Genomic DNA, 19304 nt, shown 5'->3' on the forward strand with positions numbered 1-19304 from the left:
AGAACTGGACACTCTTCTTGCAGTGCCCAAGGAGTGCAGCCATGCCATGAGGTGTGAGAAGACCAAGGTAACCTTAGAGAGCTGACTGAAAACAAGAAGAGCAACGCACACCAAGACACTGATGTAAGACCAATCATGGAGTGTTCAGCCAGCCATCAACTTCACCGATCTGAAAATAAAAAAAACACTGCCATAGATCACAGAGCTGGAGACCTGAGCAGTAGTTCTTCCAAGGAAGTCTGTTAATGTCATGGTAATTTCTCACAGATAACCTAAACACAATGCATAGTTTAACAGCAAGTCATAAAGCACATCTTGCTATTTGGCTTTTGGAACGGACATGATTCTGTTAATAAAATAAAAATGCTTGAATCTCTCCATTCTTTCAGAAGAGACAAGATATGTGCTCACAATTCACGCGCCATCACATTTCCACAGCCTTCTACCTAGCTGATAATGAAAGTACCCTCCTTCACCTAGAACAGGTACCCTGATTTCACAGCAGTTTGTTTTGTTTTTTTAAATAAAATTACTTTTAAAATTCTAAGCTGTCAGTGACAAAGGCTGTTCTTTTCCTTGACAACAGAACTGGAAATTGGTGGAAACACAAACTGCTCCCACTTAGTAGCAACAATCAGCTACTAATTTCGATGATTAAAAGTTTTAGGGGTATCAATTCTCTCATCCAATTCTCTCTTGCTCTTCATCACAGTATCAGTTCTGAAGTTGCTATATTCTTCTAAAAGCACACTTGATTCAATGTTGGAACAACGCCACCTATCTTTAGTTGCTTCACAGCATCTAAAAAGGCTTAGAATCCACTCTCTGTATAACAAACGTTTATTCAGAAACAGGTAATACATTATCTTCTCCAACCCCTAATGTTTCCTCCCCCTCCCCCATTTTTTTATTTATTAAAACACAAGTGTTTGATGGGCAATCTAAAAAAGGAGAACAATAGCTGTCTTAGGTCCCCTCCCCTATAAACATCTGCTGTTCACGTGAAGCACCCTACCAATAATGGTGTCGTTGGCTTCCAAACCAAAGAGAGTACTCCAGAAAAACAAGTCCTGCCAAGTCCTGCTATTTCCATGGCTAAAAGGGATATGGTGAGCTAGAGGAATGGTTTTCACGAGCTAGATAGAGCAAAGAGTTAATACAGAACGAGAAAGCGAAAGAAACATGGGGGTGACCAAGCAATGGAATCTGGACCTAAAACAGTGACAGAGTTCATTTAAGTTCAGCGGAGCTGAACAGAATGGATTAGGTCAGTCTCTCAGCTAGAAGGATCAAGTTCAAACCCTAACCAGATTCTGGAAGTGGCTCTTAGCTTTCCTCTCTTATACTACAATTGGAACAAACACAAACGAACGGAGCTACGGGGACTTAACATCCATGGCAATATCGCTGTACTAACAAAGGAGATGTTGGAGGTGCCACCTAGTGGCCTCTGGCTCGTCACAGATGCCCACTGGCCCGAGGTACATCCTTGCTGCTTCTGCATGGGACTTGCTTAACATTCCTCTCCTATGTGTTCCTCGCAGAGTACTTACTAATTGCTCTCCCCTCCAAGCCATGAAGTGCAGAAATCACCCTCCAAACCCACGCATGCGAGCAGCATGCCCGTACAGCGGCCAAACATTGCCCAAATGACATCTCTCAAAGAAGTGAGTTCTCGGGAGCAAGAAAAGACTGCTTCCTACATATTAGTATCTGAAAAAGGCCCCAGCTCCTTCCTTTTTATAGGAGACTGGGTAAATTAGGAAGTAAGGAAAAAAAAAGTCCCTGCATCAGCAGGAGGATGCAATACAGTTTAATGGGAGTGAAACACTTGGATTTCCTCTAGCTCTGAACACAAATTCTTATTTTTCAGTCCAGAGAGACAAGAACAACTGAGCCTGACCCTACAAGGCTAATATATCCATTGTACAAATGCCAGAGACTTCCCCCCCATACCTCTCTGCATTACCAGAGCTAAAGCATCCCTGCCATAGCACCATGGATGGTGCGCTCGTGCATACGTTCTTTCTGCCTGATGCCTCCATTGGCTGGTATACACAGCAGGAAGCTCAGTTTTTCCACACTTCTTCTCAGTGTCACAGCTGCTGAGCAAAAAACATCCAACAGCCAGAACAAAGCAGCGTGCCACCGAATGCATCAAAGTCCCAGATGCAAGATGGTGTTTCCGACATGGAGCCACAGCTGACTTTGTACCCAGCGCAGCAATTTCAGAAACAATGCGGTGTTCTTGCCTGTTGATAATCAAGGGGATGCACCTTTAAGTTAAAGGTCAGTCAGAAGAAGAAATGAGAAGGAGATCACCACTCCTTCCCTCAAAGTCTATGTGCACTTTTAATGGCCACTAGGGGGTTTGGAATAAAGGAGGGAGTTACATGGTAATATGCTTGGTAATACATTACTGGCAGAAGGGGGAGGTTACTCTTTTCGGAAGAAAAAAAAAATCATGGAAGAAAACTCCAACTATGAAAACAGAAAGTACACACACAAGAGGAAACACTATTGTACAGTAAGGTAGCGATCATAGAAAACAAAAGATTTCAAGGCAGGCAAATGCAAATAACATCTGCACCCCTGCACTTTTCTCGTTCCCCAACTTAAATTGAGTTTTCCAGTCCACTGCTTTGCTTTCCCTTCTCAGAGTTTAATTTTGAATTCTGTAGGCTGCACAGAGGCAGAGACCCCTGAGGATTTGAAGAGTGCCTTCAAGATAGTGTCAGGGTCCACCTCAGCTGGGGGATTTGAGGAGGCGCTTGCACTTGCCCGGCGTGGCTCCCCTTCCTTCTTCACTGAAGGGGTATCACTCAATCGGCTGGAGGATTAAAAAGAAAGAAAGAAAAAAGCGGTATTTAACCTCTCATTATGAAATAAAATTTAAGACTATGTCTGTATTCACTGTTCTTGGTGTTGCCCCTGCAAACGTATTTGTTTCTTTTCCCCCTGAAGGAGACTTACAGCAATATAGGCTGGTCTGAGGTGATGACATTCCCATTCATATGAAGATTGCATTTCATCGGTTGACCTAAGCAAGCACAATAAAGAAGTCCTTACATCAGAATCATGGTAAGGCAAGACCCCACAAATACCACACATCAGTGCAAACGAGTCCCACATGCTGGGGAAACATGACAGAGATCAGCTGATACATCTTTTGTTGCAAAAATCACAGTAACGGAAGAGCCACTGAAATACTCAGTACCATACGAGGACTCACACTAATTAACAAATTACATATAGGTACAAAACTCTTAGTAGAGACAGAAAAGAATCTCCCATTCTCAGCTGTCTGCTCCTCATCTGACATTCGTAACATGTCACTCACCTAGAGAAAGAAAAACAGCTATTTCCAGCTAAAAATTAACAGCTAATTTCAGCCTATGACAACACTGCAGGTGGACCCAGTGAATTGTTGAATTGTTGACAATTGAACAATTGAATTGTTCAAAGTTTATGGAGAAGCTGATATTAACTGTTTTACAGGTCTGATTCAAAATGCCTCTGACCACAGCTTGAGAGTTTTGCAAATGTTAGTTCTAGTGGTACTTCGCAAACAGCTATTCTGTAAGCAGGTAAAGCCTTCCTAAAAGACTATCCAGCTCTCGGCACTGGATTAGAAACAAAAGAAATTTAATCTGGAAGTTAGATCAGAGGCATCATCAGGACCCTACCTCTAGCTTTGAGCATTCCCTTTCTAGGAAAGCATTTCTTTGAATTTCCCTTAAATAAACTGTGCATATATTCAGCTAGTTACACGGCAGCGTATTGCACTGTCTAGCTCTTGAAATTATTTTCTGGTATTTCCTCCCTCCTGGTAGCATACGAGCACCTGAGATGCTTTTAAACTCTCTGCTGAGGTAGATAAGTCTCTGTTGGTTTATCTATCCTAAACGCAACTCCGGCCTCAAACTTACCGTCTAAGCACCTGTTGTTGTATTTCTTATATGCTGTGATCGCATCTTCTTTCTTCACAAACACCACCTCAGCCACTCCAGGATGCACCAGCCGGGCTCGCTTCAGCGCGCCACACACACAGAACAACTCCTGAGGGCAGAGAGTTAGTCACGACCATGGTCACATCAAAGGTACCACTTCAGCCAAAGACTCTGAGCGAGAAAGGCTTAGCTTCCTAATTGAACCCCTCCATCCTGCTTAGTAAATACAAAAAAAATCTCGCCACTTGTTGCATTTTGTGTTTGCTACAGTATGAGTACTCTGCATTAGTAATACACTTAGGTTGCACAAAGCTCCATACAGCTGCCCACACAAGCAGAAAAGTTCAAGGCCAGTACTCTATGCTGTTTGTCACACATGAAGACCAGGCTTGTTCTCAGCCTGCTGAGAATGCAAACGCCTAGATAATTTGGATTCGAGGACAACACCAAGCACGATTTGGCATGAACTCTTCTAAGTGATGCCAGGTACTTCAGTACACCCTAGAAACACTGTTTTGTACCAACTTCTTAAGCACACACTTTTTAAAATAATCGAACAAAAAAATCAAAGTGACAGAAAAAAATAATCAGGAACTTTCAAAGCTTTTGCAAGGAAAGCAAACCCACATCATACTCCTCTTTGTTGCATTCACCATAGACCAAGTAATTTATCAAAAGAGGTAGGTTAAGGGAAGGAAGCGACACTTATCCACAGTTTGGTAGTAAATAACACTCACAACAATGTCTTCCTCTGTGACTCGAGGGTGCAGATTGTTCACCGTCATCTTTGTGCCTTCCAAAGGACTGAACGCCAGCTGCCAACACAAAGAAATGCATCATATAAAAAAGGTCAGAAACGCAGCAAGCAAAAGACCACAGCAGAGAAAGCGTTAAAAAAAGAAAAAGCCACTAAAGGGATGTCTGGGAAAGCCTGTACACACACAAAGGCAAGAGCTACAGCTAGTAAATGGAAATATCAATGCTTACAAAAGCCCAGCTCATCTGATGATGAAAAGAAGCCCCTTTTCCATGCTAATTTCTCTCTGAAGTAACTCTTCTTTTTCATTCCCAAGTATAACACTAACTCACTCTGCACACATACACAGTGCTGTCTGATCACACCCACACTTTTAAGTGCTTCTCTGCTGCACCCTCCACCAGCCATCAAACCCCAAAAGCATGGCTTGAGCCCCTCAAAATCACGTTGAACTCAGCATGCCTGGTGGGTTACCTGTACCCAGCACCAGGCAGTTTGGCAAAGCAATTCCAGGCAGGATGTCTACAAATTGCCAGGGAGGTCTGGTGTGGACAGCAAGAAGCTGTATTGGGAAGAATCCTGTTTTTCTCCCTGCTAACATGAGTGGACAGAAGACAACATAACTAGTAGTGCTAAAACACTATTCCTAGAGACATAGAAGCCTCCACGGAGTGTCAAAACAACAACTGCTACCTCCCTCTAACATGGATTGCTCCAGGACCATGTACTCCCATGCTAGATAAAGTTAAGAGAAGCAAGATGCACTAACTGAGAATTCCCAGTCTCTCAAATGCTGAAGAAAAGTATGTTTAGACAGTTTTCGAATTCTTGGGACATGGGCTGCAGTTATCCAGAATAAGCTTGAAAGAATCACAAAGATAGTGGTAGAAGGCAGGCAGAAATGAGCTGCTTGCATAACTGATGAACAGCAAATTTCAGATGTTTTCAGAGACTTCTATAAAAAGCATCTCCCACTTCCCTGATCTCACCTCAACAGGTGCTGGTTCTTTTGAAGGCTCCTCCTTTGTCACTAAGGTCCGGGACATGTTTGTCAAGGCCTTCGTCCGCATAGGAGAGGGAGGTGCCGGTGGAGCTGTGTACGTATCGTTCTGTACCACTTTAGTCAGGGGAACAGTCTTGGCCAGGGAGAATTTATTGCCACTCAGCCCAGTCTACAGAAAGAAAGAAAGAAAAAGAATAAAGTATCTCTGAGAACTACAGGCTACAAAAGTAATCCCTTTCTTCAAGCACCACCAGCAGGAGAGCATTAATAGCACGCACTAAGAACTGCATGTCCCTCCTGGTGTCAAAACCACTACAGTGCTAGAAACTCTCAGCTTTGAGACAAAAATCAACTAAAGTTTCCAGGCATGCTTATCCCAAAAGAGCACTTCCCTCACTAATGAGCAGCTTTTAGTTTTATATCCTTCTTAAATCAATTTTACCAGTGCAATTTGAATTTGGAAAGTTCCTTTCATCCAAAGATTTTCAAGTACTTTACAAAGTGTATACAAAGATTGCTCATTAAGATTGAGCTGCTCCAGCACAAACAGCAATAGTTCTTCAGAAACCCCAAGCTAGGGCACACAAAGACACGGAGCATAACCTTCCTAGTTGGAACTATCTGGGTAGTTTAAAGCCAAAAAAAACCATGTGCTTGGCAGCTGCTGTGAACACTGGAGATAACACATTTACTCCTGCAAAAAACCATAAGGCTGATTTTAAGGATCATAAGTGGTGCGGAACTCTATTCTGAACACCCATATAAGAAAAAATATGGGATAATCATTGCACTAAACTGCCTGGGTGATGGCAAAACCACATTAATTTGCTTTCTTAGAACCACAGAATAGTTTAGGACAAACTCATGTCCACCCCTCATGTTGTTTTCCGAAAAACAGGATTCCTTGCCCAGTGTGCAACAGCCAATCTTACACACCAGGATGAGACATCGATTATTTATTTCAGAGTTGCACAAGGCTGGGGTGCTCAGCGGTTTCCCACAAATCAAGCACTCTAAACGTGACTTTCTACATGGTTCATATACACATTTTACAACATCATTACCATATTAGTACCTCCTGCCTATATTTGATTGGTTAGCAATTTACATATGGTTGCACAATCAAGCTACAGCTAATACACATGCTCAGGGGAATGGTCTTCATCTGGGCTAGGGTCATCTTGATCTGTGGGCATGATTTTTAGTATAGTAATGAAGGTAATTCATCTTAGGAGATTCTAAATCTTCATTATCTTGACAAGTTGTCTAAACTCTCCAAAACACGTTGATTAGTAGCACTCTCAAGATCCATATGTTCATGTGTCCCAGGATGTTCTGCCTCAAGAACATTAACAATACTTGCTTTCCTTGATTAGGAGTTCTTTCACTAATCATCCTTGACAGACTCAAGGATAGAATCCTCCTTATTTGTGAGTTTGTACACATGGTCTCTCAACATTAGTCACTACTAATGATTTCAAGGATATGCTTTGGTAACAATGTCTGAAACAGGGCTAACTTCAAAGACACACCAGATTGGCTCAGGGCCTCATCCAGTTTAACTCTGGAGTTTTAACACCTCTGACAATGGAAATTTCACAACCTCTCTGAGTCCCTGTGCCAGAGGCTGACTAATACCTTGAGAATTGCACAACTCTTCCCCCCATATCTAACAAGAGTTTCTTTTGCTGCAACACATTTGTTAGTTGATCTTCTCCCTGTTCACTCCTGAAAAGGACCTGGGTTTTGCCTCTTCCATGACCATGTACTAGGCAGTGAATGTGTAGACAGATCTCACTACAGCCTTCTCTTCTCAGCCTTAAGAGACATTGCTCACTCACACTCTCCTCAGCACTCTGACCATCCTGTTGTATTAGTTCCAGTCTGTGTGTGTCTGTCTTGTATCACAGAGCCCCAAAATAGGCACAGTAGTACAGATGCATTCTCAAGATGCCAAACAGATAGCAATAATTATCTTCCTTTATTTGCTAGCTATGATCCTACTAATACACAATCTACAGTTGGCCTTCATTGCTGCAAGGATGCACTGCTAATTCATTCTTAGCACATCACCCAGCAGGACCCCCACAGTCTTTCCTACAAAGCCGCTTCCTAGCCAGTCAGTTCTTCACTTAAGACACAGAAGGTTATCCCATCCCAAAAACAGGACCTCAACATTTGTCTGTGTGGAAATTTCATCTTCTCCAGAGCATCAGTATTCCTCAACAATCTGCCAGCTAAGATTTTTGCATGGCAAGACATTTCCTGCTTTGATGTCCAGCCTCTAGAAGCAGCAGAAAGCTTCCCTTGCTCACCTGCTCAAACAATAACAAGATAGGTTCAAAGCACTTGCCTAAGAAGAAAGTCAAGAGCCAACATGCAGCCACCTGCCAGCAAGGGAGAAAGCACACATTCTGCCAGCAAAAAGGCCTATAAAACCACAGTTAGCCTAAAAGGGACTCTGTCCCCAAAAGAACACTAGAAGCATTGGCACAAAGGGAAGGATGGGGTGAAGAGCAAACATTTCAGGAGAAAGCATCGTTTACATACTTTAAAAGAATATAAGCCCTGTAAAGCCGCAGCCTGTGTGTCCACCCAAAGTGAGCATGGCGTGGTGGGGACTGTTCAGATAATCCCTTACCGCGTTGTGCAGGAAACTGTTTGTGGTGGTGATTTTCATCTGTTTGCTAGCAAGGGGAGAGACACTTTCATCATCATCTTCCACGTCATACAGACCCTGAAGAGAAGCAAGGTGACAGTTTACAAGCAGGTGAATTTAATCTAGACATAATTTCCAAACTACAATAAGTACTCTTCCCCTGCCTTCAGCCTCTTTCAGGTAATGGAACATGACTACATTGGACTTTACTCCTGGTCCCTGCAGCCTGGGGACACAAAGCTGAAGATATGCAAATCCATTTCAAAACATGTGTGTATAAACTATCAAACTTCTTTTCAACAAATGCCACAGTAAAGCTGTTTCCCTAGGGGTACTGAAACAACACACAGATTTCTCTAATCCCTAGACCTCATCAGGGCTGATGAAACCACATTAATGGAATAAAGCCTCATTGTTTTAATTTTTAGCACTCCGCTACCTTTAAAGTTGAAGCCTGTGCATATAATAATTAAAAAAAAAAAAAAAAGCAGATACTTGCCAAATACATCCGATACAGACATTCCTTCTGAATAGCCTGCTTTCCTCAGCACAGCACATACTGGTCTAGCACTAGAAAACACTGCACTAGGAGGTTTACTGAATGAATAATTAATTTCCTAGTTCAACTTAACACTCATAGTCCTACCTTAAAATACTGAGGCAAACTCCTACACAAATATTGTCTCATAGTCTCTAAATAACATTAAGAAAAAGCCTATACACATACAGCACTGCCCAGAACATAAATCACAACTCAGAGTAGCCTCCCATGAATTCAGTAGAAAGGCGAAGAAAAACAGAGGGAATGCAATGAGAACTTGAAAAATAAGTAGGTTCTTGTAGTCAAAAAGATTCTGGTCTACAAACAGGAAAGTTGTTCCAGTCACAGAAATGCCATGAAGGAAAAAACCCAAAAGGGACAGTAGAACAGGAGAATTGTGCAGAAAAGAACTGGGAAAAACGCTAACCATCAGGACAATGGACTTGAGTTTGAGACAAATGAAATGGATTCAAGTCTTATAGCGATGAGGTCAGAATAATGAAGACACTTCCTTAAGTGACATCATCTGGGATAGGTGAGGGCAGCAGGTCAACGTAGAGGTAACATACACAAATAGCTAAAGTTACCATAATTGAGGCAAAAAAAAAACCACCCAGGAAATGATGTTGGGAATGTCAGTTTTCCAATATTTCATGTAATGCTTTATGTATACACATACAAAATAAAGTAATAAAAATGTGTAATTCCTCTCTGAAAGCACCAAGGTGATAAGGTGGCTGAATGGCTGGGGGCTGTGACAAAGGCCTTTAAAATTGATCCCAGAAGAGAAAGCACAATTTTAGGTTTTTCCTCAAAGTGCTTGATAAGGGATATGGCAACTTTGATAGTGCATCAGAATACTGGTTAACATAATTCACTACCAGGTTCCCAGCAGGGACCCCCAGCTGGGATTTCACAAGAAGGTTATACCCTCTCCCACCTCACTGTAGAACATTTGACCATGTACAATCATATCCATTCTCTGAAGAGGCTGGCAGGATGGCGAATCAAAACAACCAACAACTTGATATGATGTGGTGTCACTGAGAAATTTACAGAAAGACATCAGAGCTAAAGGTCACAGTCTCTAGAAAAAAACCATTAACGCAGACAGATAAAAACTGGGAATGCCTATGGCATTCATGTAACACACAAGGAATCAAGATCAATTAATCTAAATGAAAACCATAATTACCATGAAAGTAACTCAACCACATGAGAACAGGGAGCTAAGCTGTTGGAGAACTTCCAAACACCCCTCTTTTCTTTCCTACTTGCAGTTTTCTTTGCACCTGCCAATCTTTATGGACACCCTCCTTCCCCCCCTAAAGGTAACAAAGAACACGGAGTGGGCTCCCACCTGTTTGTGTGTATGGTTGTTCACGACGTTGATCCTCATTCCCGCTGGATGAGAGTGTCCAGGAACGGGAGCCTTCTGCTACAGTTAGAGGGAAGGAACCAAAGCATTAAATGCTAGTCCATCAGATTCCCATTTCAGAAGACTGGAGCTGTTGATACGTTGAGACCACTTAAATAAAACCGACCCTCCTGCTCTTGAAACACATTATCACAATACGTTATGAAAGAACATCTATGTTTCCTGTAATATGCTACATATGAGACAGCCTCACTTAAGCAAAGAAATTAAAACATAGGGCCACGCAGAGAAACTGATTCAAATTACTTGAGTTTTAATCCAAGATTAGTGGGAAGGGTACTTAGCTCCAGACCTGCCAGCACTGACTAACTACGTTTCTGCCAGTATGAAACCATGAACAGGGTAAATCAGCCAGTAAGCTTCTCTTCTTTCATGTTACAGAGAACCAGATTCCCAGCTTCTCAAGTTTGATGGAAATGGGTCACAGCACAATTTAGTTCAGTTCCATTTCAAAGCAGAAATATACACTGTCCCTTCACCAAAAAGCTGAAACAAGGTGCAGTGGAATAAGTGGTGCATGGGGTAGGTAGTGTAGCTGACCCTTCTGCACTGTTATCCTGTGAAACAGGGAAACCACAGCAGCAGTTGTCAAGGTACGCAGCTGTGCTAATCAACAACTGAAATCAGGCAGCAACTCCATCAAATACGCCCTTTTGTTTTTTGAGAAAGCTGGAAGCTGTCCATTACACAAAAGAATTCATCTTCTTATAAAAATACTCCATACAGGCAGTAAAATCTTCAGATTTGCATTCACTCCAGATTGTAACTTACACCACAGCACTCTCATGTTTCAATTTGCTAATCAATTCAGATACAAGGGTAGCTGTCCTACGGAAACACCAGCAGAGCTACGGAAATTCTTTAGGTTTCAAAGACTTTTTCTCTTCCATTATAAGAAACAAGACCACAGTACCAGACGCTGGAGATACGTGCTACATCTCAATCGAGATCCTTTAGTTTGATTCTGCTCCTTCATTTGGGAAGAGAGGAGGACCATGGCCAATTTGGAATTTTGGTACAGATCCTTAAAAAATTATTAGATAATTGCTCATGTGCAGAGTTTTGCCTACAGTCTTAATCACCGTTATATTCTACAATATTTTTCCTTGCACTATGTTGTCTAACAAACTGAAAGTACTGTAGGTCAAACCAAGTCATACTGAAAAAAAAAAAAATCAGGTCAGAGCAAATTGCCAGTGTACTAAGTCACTGGAAACTATTTTAACTCCTACAAACTTTGTAGAAAATGTTCAATTCCTAATGGCTGATGGTGATGATTTGGCTTAGAAGGACAGCATGAGTACTAATTACCCTACTAATTAAAGACTACTGAACAGACTGCTCTATTGCTCCGCGATTAGCCCTTCTTACTGCCACAAGAGTCCTTTCTCTTTCTTAGGTCAGCCTGGCAGGAAACCTGCCAAGTAATAGGAAATTTCCTAGGCTAATTTAAAGAAGAAATATGCTCGATGCTCTTGAGCAAGAAGCCCAGCTGAACCAAAAGCAGACTCATCTATGCTTTCAAACTGATGAGAGTAAGAGATTTTCTGGGTATATGTAAGCACACTTGATCTCTGGGAGGAGGAAAACGAAAGAGGTAGGCTAGGAACTTCAGTTATCTGCTTGTAAAGATGAGGAACAAAACCACTCCTCAAACAACCCCCCAAACAATCTGGAAACTTCTCTGATCATTCTTCCCACTATACCTAACACACTCATAGTTCAATAGTAGTTGTTTCTTAGACAAGTCTACTAAGAATCAAGGTACTGGGCACACCGGAAAGTGAAATTAAAAAACTGTCAAAGGAACCGACCAGGTTAGGGTGATCAACTGATTATGCTGCAATTGAAATAAACCTTGAGCCTCAGCAGTAATGAATCGTGTTATCAAGGCAACTCCCTGGACGCCAGGGCTTTCCTGAAAGCCAGAGAAGTAGAAATAGAGAAACTGTAGAAGAGTTAATTGAATTTCAGATCTTCTTGGACACAAACATAGCTGGTTTATCCTCATAGCGGGATAATAGTTTAGAATATAGAGCTATCAGGACAATCCACATCAGACTTGCAAAGAGGGGTAGTATAAAAATGAAAAAAAAATCCATACATTTTCTTTGGAATGGGACTTTCTTTGGGAAAGAGACTACTCAACCATTCAAGACAACTACTTTAATGCTGACAGGAGTGCTGCTTTAGTCTTTGGGCCCAAAATTCAAATTAAATTTTAAATGAAAACTGGGATTCTACAAAAAGCCCCAAGCAGCCAGAAGGACACCCAAAAGACTCTGAATCCCACCCTACAGGCTGGACTGAACTGCATCACCATCACTTCCATTATAAACATGTGAACATATTCATCTATTATCATTTCTACTGGACTGCTGCAGAATAACTGAGGGGCTCAGAGGTGACTTGCTTCACCTACTTGGATAGTTTTGGTGATTTTCACGGCTGGATTTACTGTTCCCATAGTTGGACTGATAGTAGCTGGAGCACTCCTTTTTAAGCTGATCTTCTCTCTGGCATCCACCACTTTGGTCACCTTTTCAGCAGCAACATTTTGCTGTTTACGGGAATTCAACATCTCTCGAGCATCTTGCACCTTCCCTTTGATTTTGAACCGAGCGTCCTTTTGAACAAGTTTTTCACGAGCATCTTTAACCCCCAGTTTGTGTCGGGCATCCGTGAGTCCGATCTTCTGTCGAGCATCAAATGTCCGCTGGAAGCCGACAGTTGGTGATGATCTGTTTAGAATATTTTGCTGGACCCCAATGCGAGATCTTACACCTCCAAACACTGGCCTTGTGTTAAGCCTGGGGGGACGGAAAAGAAAGTTTCAGACATTCCAAGATGTGATACAGTATCAATAAAAGTATTTGTGTTGCTACAAACAAAAGCTTATTATTACTGCACAGAAATCCACTCAAGTTAGATGTCCAAATACAACAGTAGAGCTCCTAAGCTGTCTTATGCTGGATTTTACTCTCTACATAAACAGCTAAGTAATCGATTTCCAAAATCCATCCTTAAGCTCATATTTACAAACTTAAGTAAAGGGTCTGACTTCAGCTGTGCTAAGTCCATACTACATTTAAAGAAAATTCATCAACAACTTAGGTACTTCGGGGAAACCTTTGAAGACAAAGAGGAACACAAACAGAATTTCTAGCTTTAGGACTAAGCAGGTCTACCTAAAGCATCTTTTGTAATACGAGAATATGTCCTGATACAAAGGAAACATGGAACTAGATGTGATTCCAAGAATTCTGGGCAGCAAGTTCAAAATTGTGGGAGTGTAGAGGCTTGGATTGTAGGATGTACAAGCACCAGTACCAATCTCAGTTCAAAGCCACAACTTGACTGCCAGCAAGAATATTTAACAGCCAAATTACTTCACCATCCCCTCTTTAATCTACTAACCGAACTGCTGCACTCGATGGCCTTTATTTTTCAAGCACATCAACATCACAATACTGAGCACAGAAACATAACAGCCCACAGAAATGACGGTATTTGTACTCGTAAAAAAGTATTACGAAGAAGCAGCCCCTTATGTAGTGAATGCTAAAACTAGCTTCTTGCTACAAGTCTGATTCACTTTTTCAAAGTCTCCCCTAAAATGAAACAGCTTATCTAATCTTTAATACAGTTCCTCCTTTAAGTATAATTTAAAGTTTTCTTTTTTTCCATTGGGTTTGTTGCTGGTTGGTGTTTTTTAAGATGACAAAGTGGTAAGAGAAATTTTAAAGTTAAGGTACTAAATAAAAAAATATTCTTGCTGTTGTCTTTTAGAATTCAGAATAAGCTAGAGAGTTACAGTGTTAATCTGGTTTCTGTGATGTACTATCCAGTATTATAAAGTCTAAAAGTAGGTATCTATAATTTGTTGGAATACTCAAAAGGCTAACATCACACATTTAAATGACAATGTAATTCTTCCTACAGCTTTATATCAGTGTTTCCTGATCTAAACTCACAATCTTAACATGATTTACAGGCATGTACTTTCAGTGAAGAGCTCTGTAGAAAGAGATGAAAGACTGAACTTCCACTTCTGTCTCTTTCATTCTTGTGTCCAGAAAACTGAAGAGGTAGGACTGGGGTCCCATTTTGTTACCAAACTAAGAATCTTATGGCTGCTCTCTCATACAGCCAAAACACAGTAGCTAGAAGAAACAGGAGTATTATTAAGACCATTTATTAAAATATATCCAGAATAATACAGAGGACTAACAGTACCCATAAAGCAGCAGCTGCACAAGAAGACTTACCTTGCAATTTTAAAAAGTATTAATTTAGCTATGTTGAAAGGTGCTGCACAAGGGCTTGATGAGTGTCTCTTTTTGATGAGCATAAGAGAGGTCAAAGTAAAACCAGAAACATTTGTATTAGCACTTAAGCCAGAATTAGTTAAAACTATTGATGACATGGACTAATGAAATTGGTTAGGAAACTCTGTACTGAAGATTATACTGTCTCTGAAGACTTGTGTTTATCCCAATAAGCAACTCCCTGCTGTAGAGAATTGCTTATCGTATAACAGTATTAACTCTTTTGGCATTTTGTGCCAGAGCACCTGAAATAGAAGGGAAGTCTCAAACATGTAATTTGCTTTCCAGAATTCCATGTTCTGGTTTCAATATTTTGTGGATTAGTACATTTTATAGGTGAAGATTTTTCTGCTATTTCATCTAAACTACTGAACAGCATGAATATAATAATTTAAGTTTATTCAGTTTATCCAGCCTTCACAAAGTCAAGTTAGCTAACTCAAGAAATCTTATAAAGTGAGCTAAATGGGACAAACAAGAGAAATGCAAGGCACAAAAATTCGTACAGTGCTGCAGAAGGATTATCGTTCAGCAAATAAAAGCAGGAAGAATTCCTGGAAGAAGTGAGAGTTAAGAAGGGATTTGAAAAAGGAGAAAGGAGGTGCTTGGCATACTAAGCAGCATAAGACTGTTCCAAATATGCAGAATAACATCAATGAAAGCGCAAAGCCAATGCCTTGTCTAGACTAGGATTTAAATATGTTTGAATGTTCTGCATGTATACGTTAGCAGATAACTTTCAAAATACAACTCTGGATATGCAAGTGTAGACTTTCAGAGTTAAAACCTAAGATTCCCCGATGATCACTGAATTAAAAATATATACAAAACAACAAAAGAGGGAATACAATTAGCTATAACACAGATGGGGAGACATCCATGGACAGCATCAAGAGACTATAGCAAAAGGAAAGAGAAAAAGCTACCATCTAAGAACTGCCAGCAGCTGCACTAGAGTAAACGGCCTAGCCTACGCTGGAAACATCTGCCGTACAAAGAAAAAGTCTAATCTTGTAGCGAATATGTAACACACTCCACATCCGCATAAGCGTTTCAAACAATCTGTCAGGGTAGCGTTAACTACGCTACAGAGACTACAGTTTCCAAGGGCCGGGCAGCAACGCTGATGAAGCCACTGCAGCCCGAAGCCTCGCCTGCGCGGATCCCCATCGGCTTCGCTACAGTTACGGCTCCCCGTGGCACAACTACACCTCCCACGGTTATCCCACAATGCACCGTGCCGCCCATCAACGCGCCGCTCCCGGGAGACGCGGGGGGACCGGCTACCCCCAGGGTACAGCCTGACGGAGAGCTGCAGCCCAACGGCAGCTCCTGGGCTTCCCAGATACCGAGGGGATGCTCGGGGGTGGGGGGCGCCGAGGGGCGCCTGCTGACCGCGGCTTAGGGAGCACCACTGGGTTAAGCGACAAGGAGGAGCAGGACGGAGGCACTGGTGAGGCGATAGGCTCTGCCACGAATCTCGGGAAAACCCAGAAGAGCAGGGGGAGAGGGTATGGGTGGGCCCGGCCCCGCCGGGGCAAGAGCCCACCGGGCAGCACCAGGCACCGGGCGGGGGGAGAGTGAGCGGAGGAAAGGAGGGAGAAGTGGGGGGACAGACCCCCGCCCCACCCCTGAGCGACAGCCACCAGCACCAATCTGCATCAGCGGCACGGCCCCGCAGAGCAAGGCCTAAGCCAATGGGGAGGCGAAAGCAGGGAACAGGGCTGGGCCGCGCTGAGGCAGGTTGCGCCCCACCGCCTCCGGAGCGGAACCACCAGAAGGAAGAACAGAGGAGCCACCGGCGGTCGCTAGGCCCGGGGTGCCGCTCTCCTCGGCCGCTTACCTCCCTTTCACCGTCACACCGCGTTTCCGTATAAGCTCGTCCAGAGAGATGTCCGCCATCTTGTCGCGGGGCCCAACGACAAGACGCAGCCAGCAGGACACGGAGATGACATCATACCTCTTCCGCTCCTCGCCCCGCCTCGGGGAGTCGGGCAGGCCCCGCCTCCGGCCCCGCCCGAGAGCGTCTCGCGGGGGCGGGGCGGGGCGGGCGTCCCACAACCCCCAGCGGTGCTCGGGCCACCTCATTTACATAAAACCCCCGGCACCTCTCGGCCCGGTTCGGGCCGCGGCGGCCGTTAGGCGGAAGGAGTCCGGGCAGAACAGTGAAGAAAACAGTCAGTTAACGTGTGCGCGCGGAGCGGCTCACGGGGAAGCCGCTCACCCTGACACTGAGAAATAACGCACAAGGTTGTGTCAACGGCGGGGAGATTGAGCCGTTATGCCTTAAACTTATGAGTAAGGAAAATAACGACCCGGGGTGACGCCCGGGTCCTCACTGCCAATGTGAGAGGAATTTTTGCGCGGGTACAGGTCGCCCCCAGGTGCCCCGCCTACTTCGCGGGATGCCCGGGTGCCGTGATCTGCCCGACCCTTAGTTACCCGCGTCCCAAAGACAGAGCGTTTCCGGAGGGGCCGCTGCCGCTCGGCGGCGCCTGGGACAACACTGGCGAGGGCAAAGGGGTGCTTCTCGCTTTCGGGGCCATGCTGCAGCGCCCCGCGTTGTGAAGGCACGCCCAGGCCGTAGACTGGATCTAACGCCTCAGAAGGGGAGGGCTGGAAGGGGCCTGAGGGGATGGTTCCCCCATGGCACCCAAGGAGGTTCCCCTGCAGCAGGCTGCACGGGGTGGCATCCAGGCGGGTGTTGAATAGCTCCAGAGAAGGAGGCCCCACAGCCTCCCTGGGCAGCCTCTGCCACCCTCAGGGTAAAGGAATTGTTCCTCACATTCAGCTGGAATTTCCAGTCTTGCGGTTTGTGCCCGTCGCCCCTCATCCTGTCGCCCCTCATCCTGTCGCCCCTCATCCTGTCGCTGGGCCACCACGGAAGAGTCTGGCTCCATCCTCTTGACACCCACCCTTTAGCTATTTGTAAGGATTGATGAGATCCCTTTTATAAAAACCCCCCAAACTAATTTCCCACCCACCCTACCTGCTCCGTCCACTTCCTGCATAATGTCTGAGCTGGCCTAAGTGTCTTCGCGAGGCTTAGAAACAGATCACCACAACCCTCCTAGAGTTCCATGTGTCTGCAGGATGTGGTTGCTTTTTCGTGTTTTTGTGGGAGGAATTATGCCATTTAAAATTGGTTAAAAAAAAAGGTCAGTGGAAGGGAAGAGCCACCTCTCCAGTGCTTTTCCACTGTGGCCTCCTGCCCTGACTGGACCTGTGTCTGCAGGGTGGTGGCTCCAGGTTTCACCACAGGCCCAGGTGCTGCTGGGTCTCCCTTTACAGCACAGCGTCCCCCCAGGGCTCTGCAGGGCAGGGTTTCCTCCTGTCCTTGGGAAGACACATTGCTAAAACACAGAGTTTTGCTTCTGCCAGCAGCTCTGTCCCTGCCCCAGCAGCTGTCAGGAGGATCACCTGTGTGGGTGCCCTCCATGCCATCACCCTTCGCTTCCTGCCGTCTCCCTGCCATGACACCCTGAGCTGCAGTGACCCTGCGAGATCCATGGGGAAGGTCCTAGGAGGAAGCTCTTGGCCTCTGAGACCCCACCCGGAGTACTGCATCCATCTTTGGAGTCCTCAGCACAAGAAGGACATGTACCTGTTGGAAAAGGTCCAGAGGAGGGCCACGGAGATGATCAGAAGGCTGGAGCACCTCTCCTTTGAGGACAAGCTGAGCGAGTTGGGGTTGTTCAGCCTGGAGAAAGGAAGGCTCCAGGGGGACCTTATAATGGCCTTCCAGTCCCTAAAGGGGGCCTACAGGAAAGCTGGAGAGGGGCTTTTTACAAGGGCATGTAGTGATTGAACGAGGGGTAATGACTGCAAAGTGGAAGTGATATACTTAAAGAAGGTTGAAGGTACTTTTAAAAAGGTAAAATATATTTTAGAAGGTAGAATCTCTCACTAGGTAACAATAAAGAGCTGTGAAAAAGTCACAAGGCCCTGTGAAACCAGACACTTAATATAAACAATAAATGCCTGGCTAATTAATATACCCTTGAAGAAGAACAGAAGGGTGATAATAAGGAACATCCCACCCCAGGAGGTGCCAAAACCAGCTGAAAACCAGACAGCTGCTGCGTAAGTCATAAAGTCAACAAAAATTTGCAGTAACTGGGGGAAAGGTAAAGGTGGCAGTGGGAGATCATGACCACCATCTCAATTAGAGATCGAATTGGACTACTTCCCCTCACCCCCCCCGGATCAAGGGAGGCACATGACTGCATCGCTATCAAATTAGAGCACACAAGAATAATTTTATGCCCTTTTTGTACGGCCTTTCTGCAGCTGTCGAGATACTCGGTCAAACTGAGGTGGTGGCATGGATGATGTGTGACAAACTCCTTGGTTGCTCCTTGTCCAAATGTGCTGGGAAACTTTCAGACCTGCCCTTGCTTTTTCAGAGGCAGATTCCTTGAACACATCTCCCTCGTCAGCTGAGACCCAGGGCACAGGAGTCAGAACAGAGGAGACCATTACCCTGTCTCACACCAATTTCCTTTTTAAAATATTAATTAGGAAATTATATGAAGGATGTCATATTAACCTTGGGGTAGTACGTGGCACAGCACCTCACTTACAGCGTTACCTTGAGTCACACAGAGGCACATCATGAAGCAGCTAAA

At 44.1% G+C, this 19304-nt stretch overlaps 1 protein-coding gene across 4 annotated transcripts; it reads right to left on the reverse strand.

Moving 5' to 3' along the window:
- Positions 1-822: 822 nt before the first annotated feature.
- Positions 823-16656, reverse strand: POLDIP3 (polymerase (DNA-directed), delta interacting protein 3). 4 transcript variants are annotated; one of them, XM_014963690.1, is made up of 9 exons: positions 16520-16656; positions 12771-13158; positions 10271-10345; positions 8352-8447; positions 5697-5879; positions 4688-4765; positions 3930-4059; positions 2974-3040; positions 823-2830 (listed from the first exon to the last, which is right to left on the reverse strand). In XM_014963690.1, exons 1-9 carry the CDS (start codon positions 16576-16578, stop codon positions 2656-2658), a joined length of 1251 nt encoding a protein of 416 aa, XP_014819176.1. In that variant the 5' UTR covers positions 16579-16656; the 3' UTR covers positions 823-2655. The 4 variants fall into 4 exon arrangements, with proteins under 4 accessions (XP_014819176.1, XP_014819175.1, XP_014819174.1 ...); XM_014963689.1 differs by having other exon boundaries at positions 10271-10348; XM_014963688.1 differs by lacking the exon at positions 16520-16656 and adding an exon at positions 14617-16065.
- Between the last annotated feature and the right edge of the window lie 2648 nt (positions 16657-19304).

The sequence above is a fragment of the Calidris pugnax genome, unplaced genomic scaffold, assembly GCF_001431845.1.
Source record: "Calidris pugnax isolate Ruff unplaced genomic scaffold, ASM143184v1 scaffold44, whole genome shotgun sequence".
NCBI classification, from domain to species: Eukaryota; Metazoa; Chordata; class Aves; order Charadriiformes; family Scolopacidae; genus Calidris; species Calidris pugnax.

Bases quoted from the DNA above. Each gene is read 5' to 3' on its own strand.
- POLDIP3 (XM_014963687.1), bottom strand. From the start codon at position 14,774: ATGTCATCAATAGTTTTAACTAATTCTGGCTTAAGTGCTAATACAAAT. The intron at 10,349-12,770 runs GTAGGTGAAGCA...CTCTAACTGTAG, and splicing joins AAATCACCAAAACTATCCAA to CAGAAGGCTCCCGTTCCTGG. The intron at 5,880-8,351 runs GTAAGGGATTAT...TTCTTTCTGTAG, and splicing joins ACAGTTTCCTGCACAACGCG to ACTGGGCTGAGTGGCAATAA.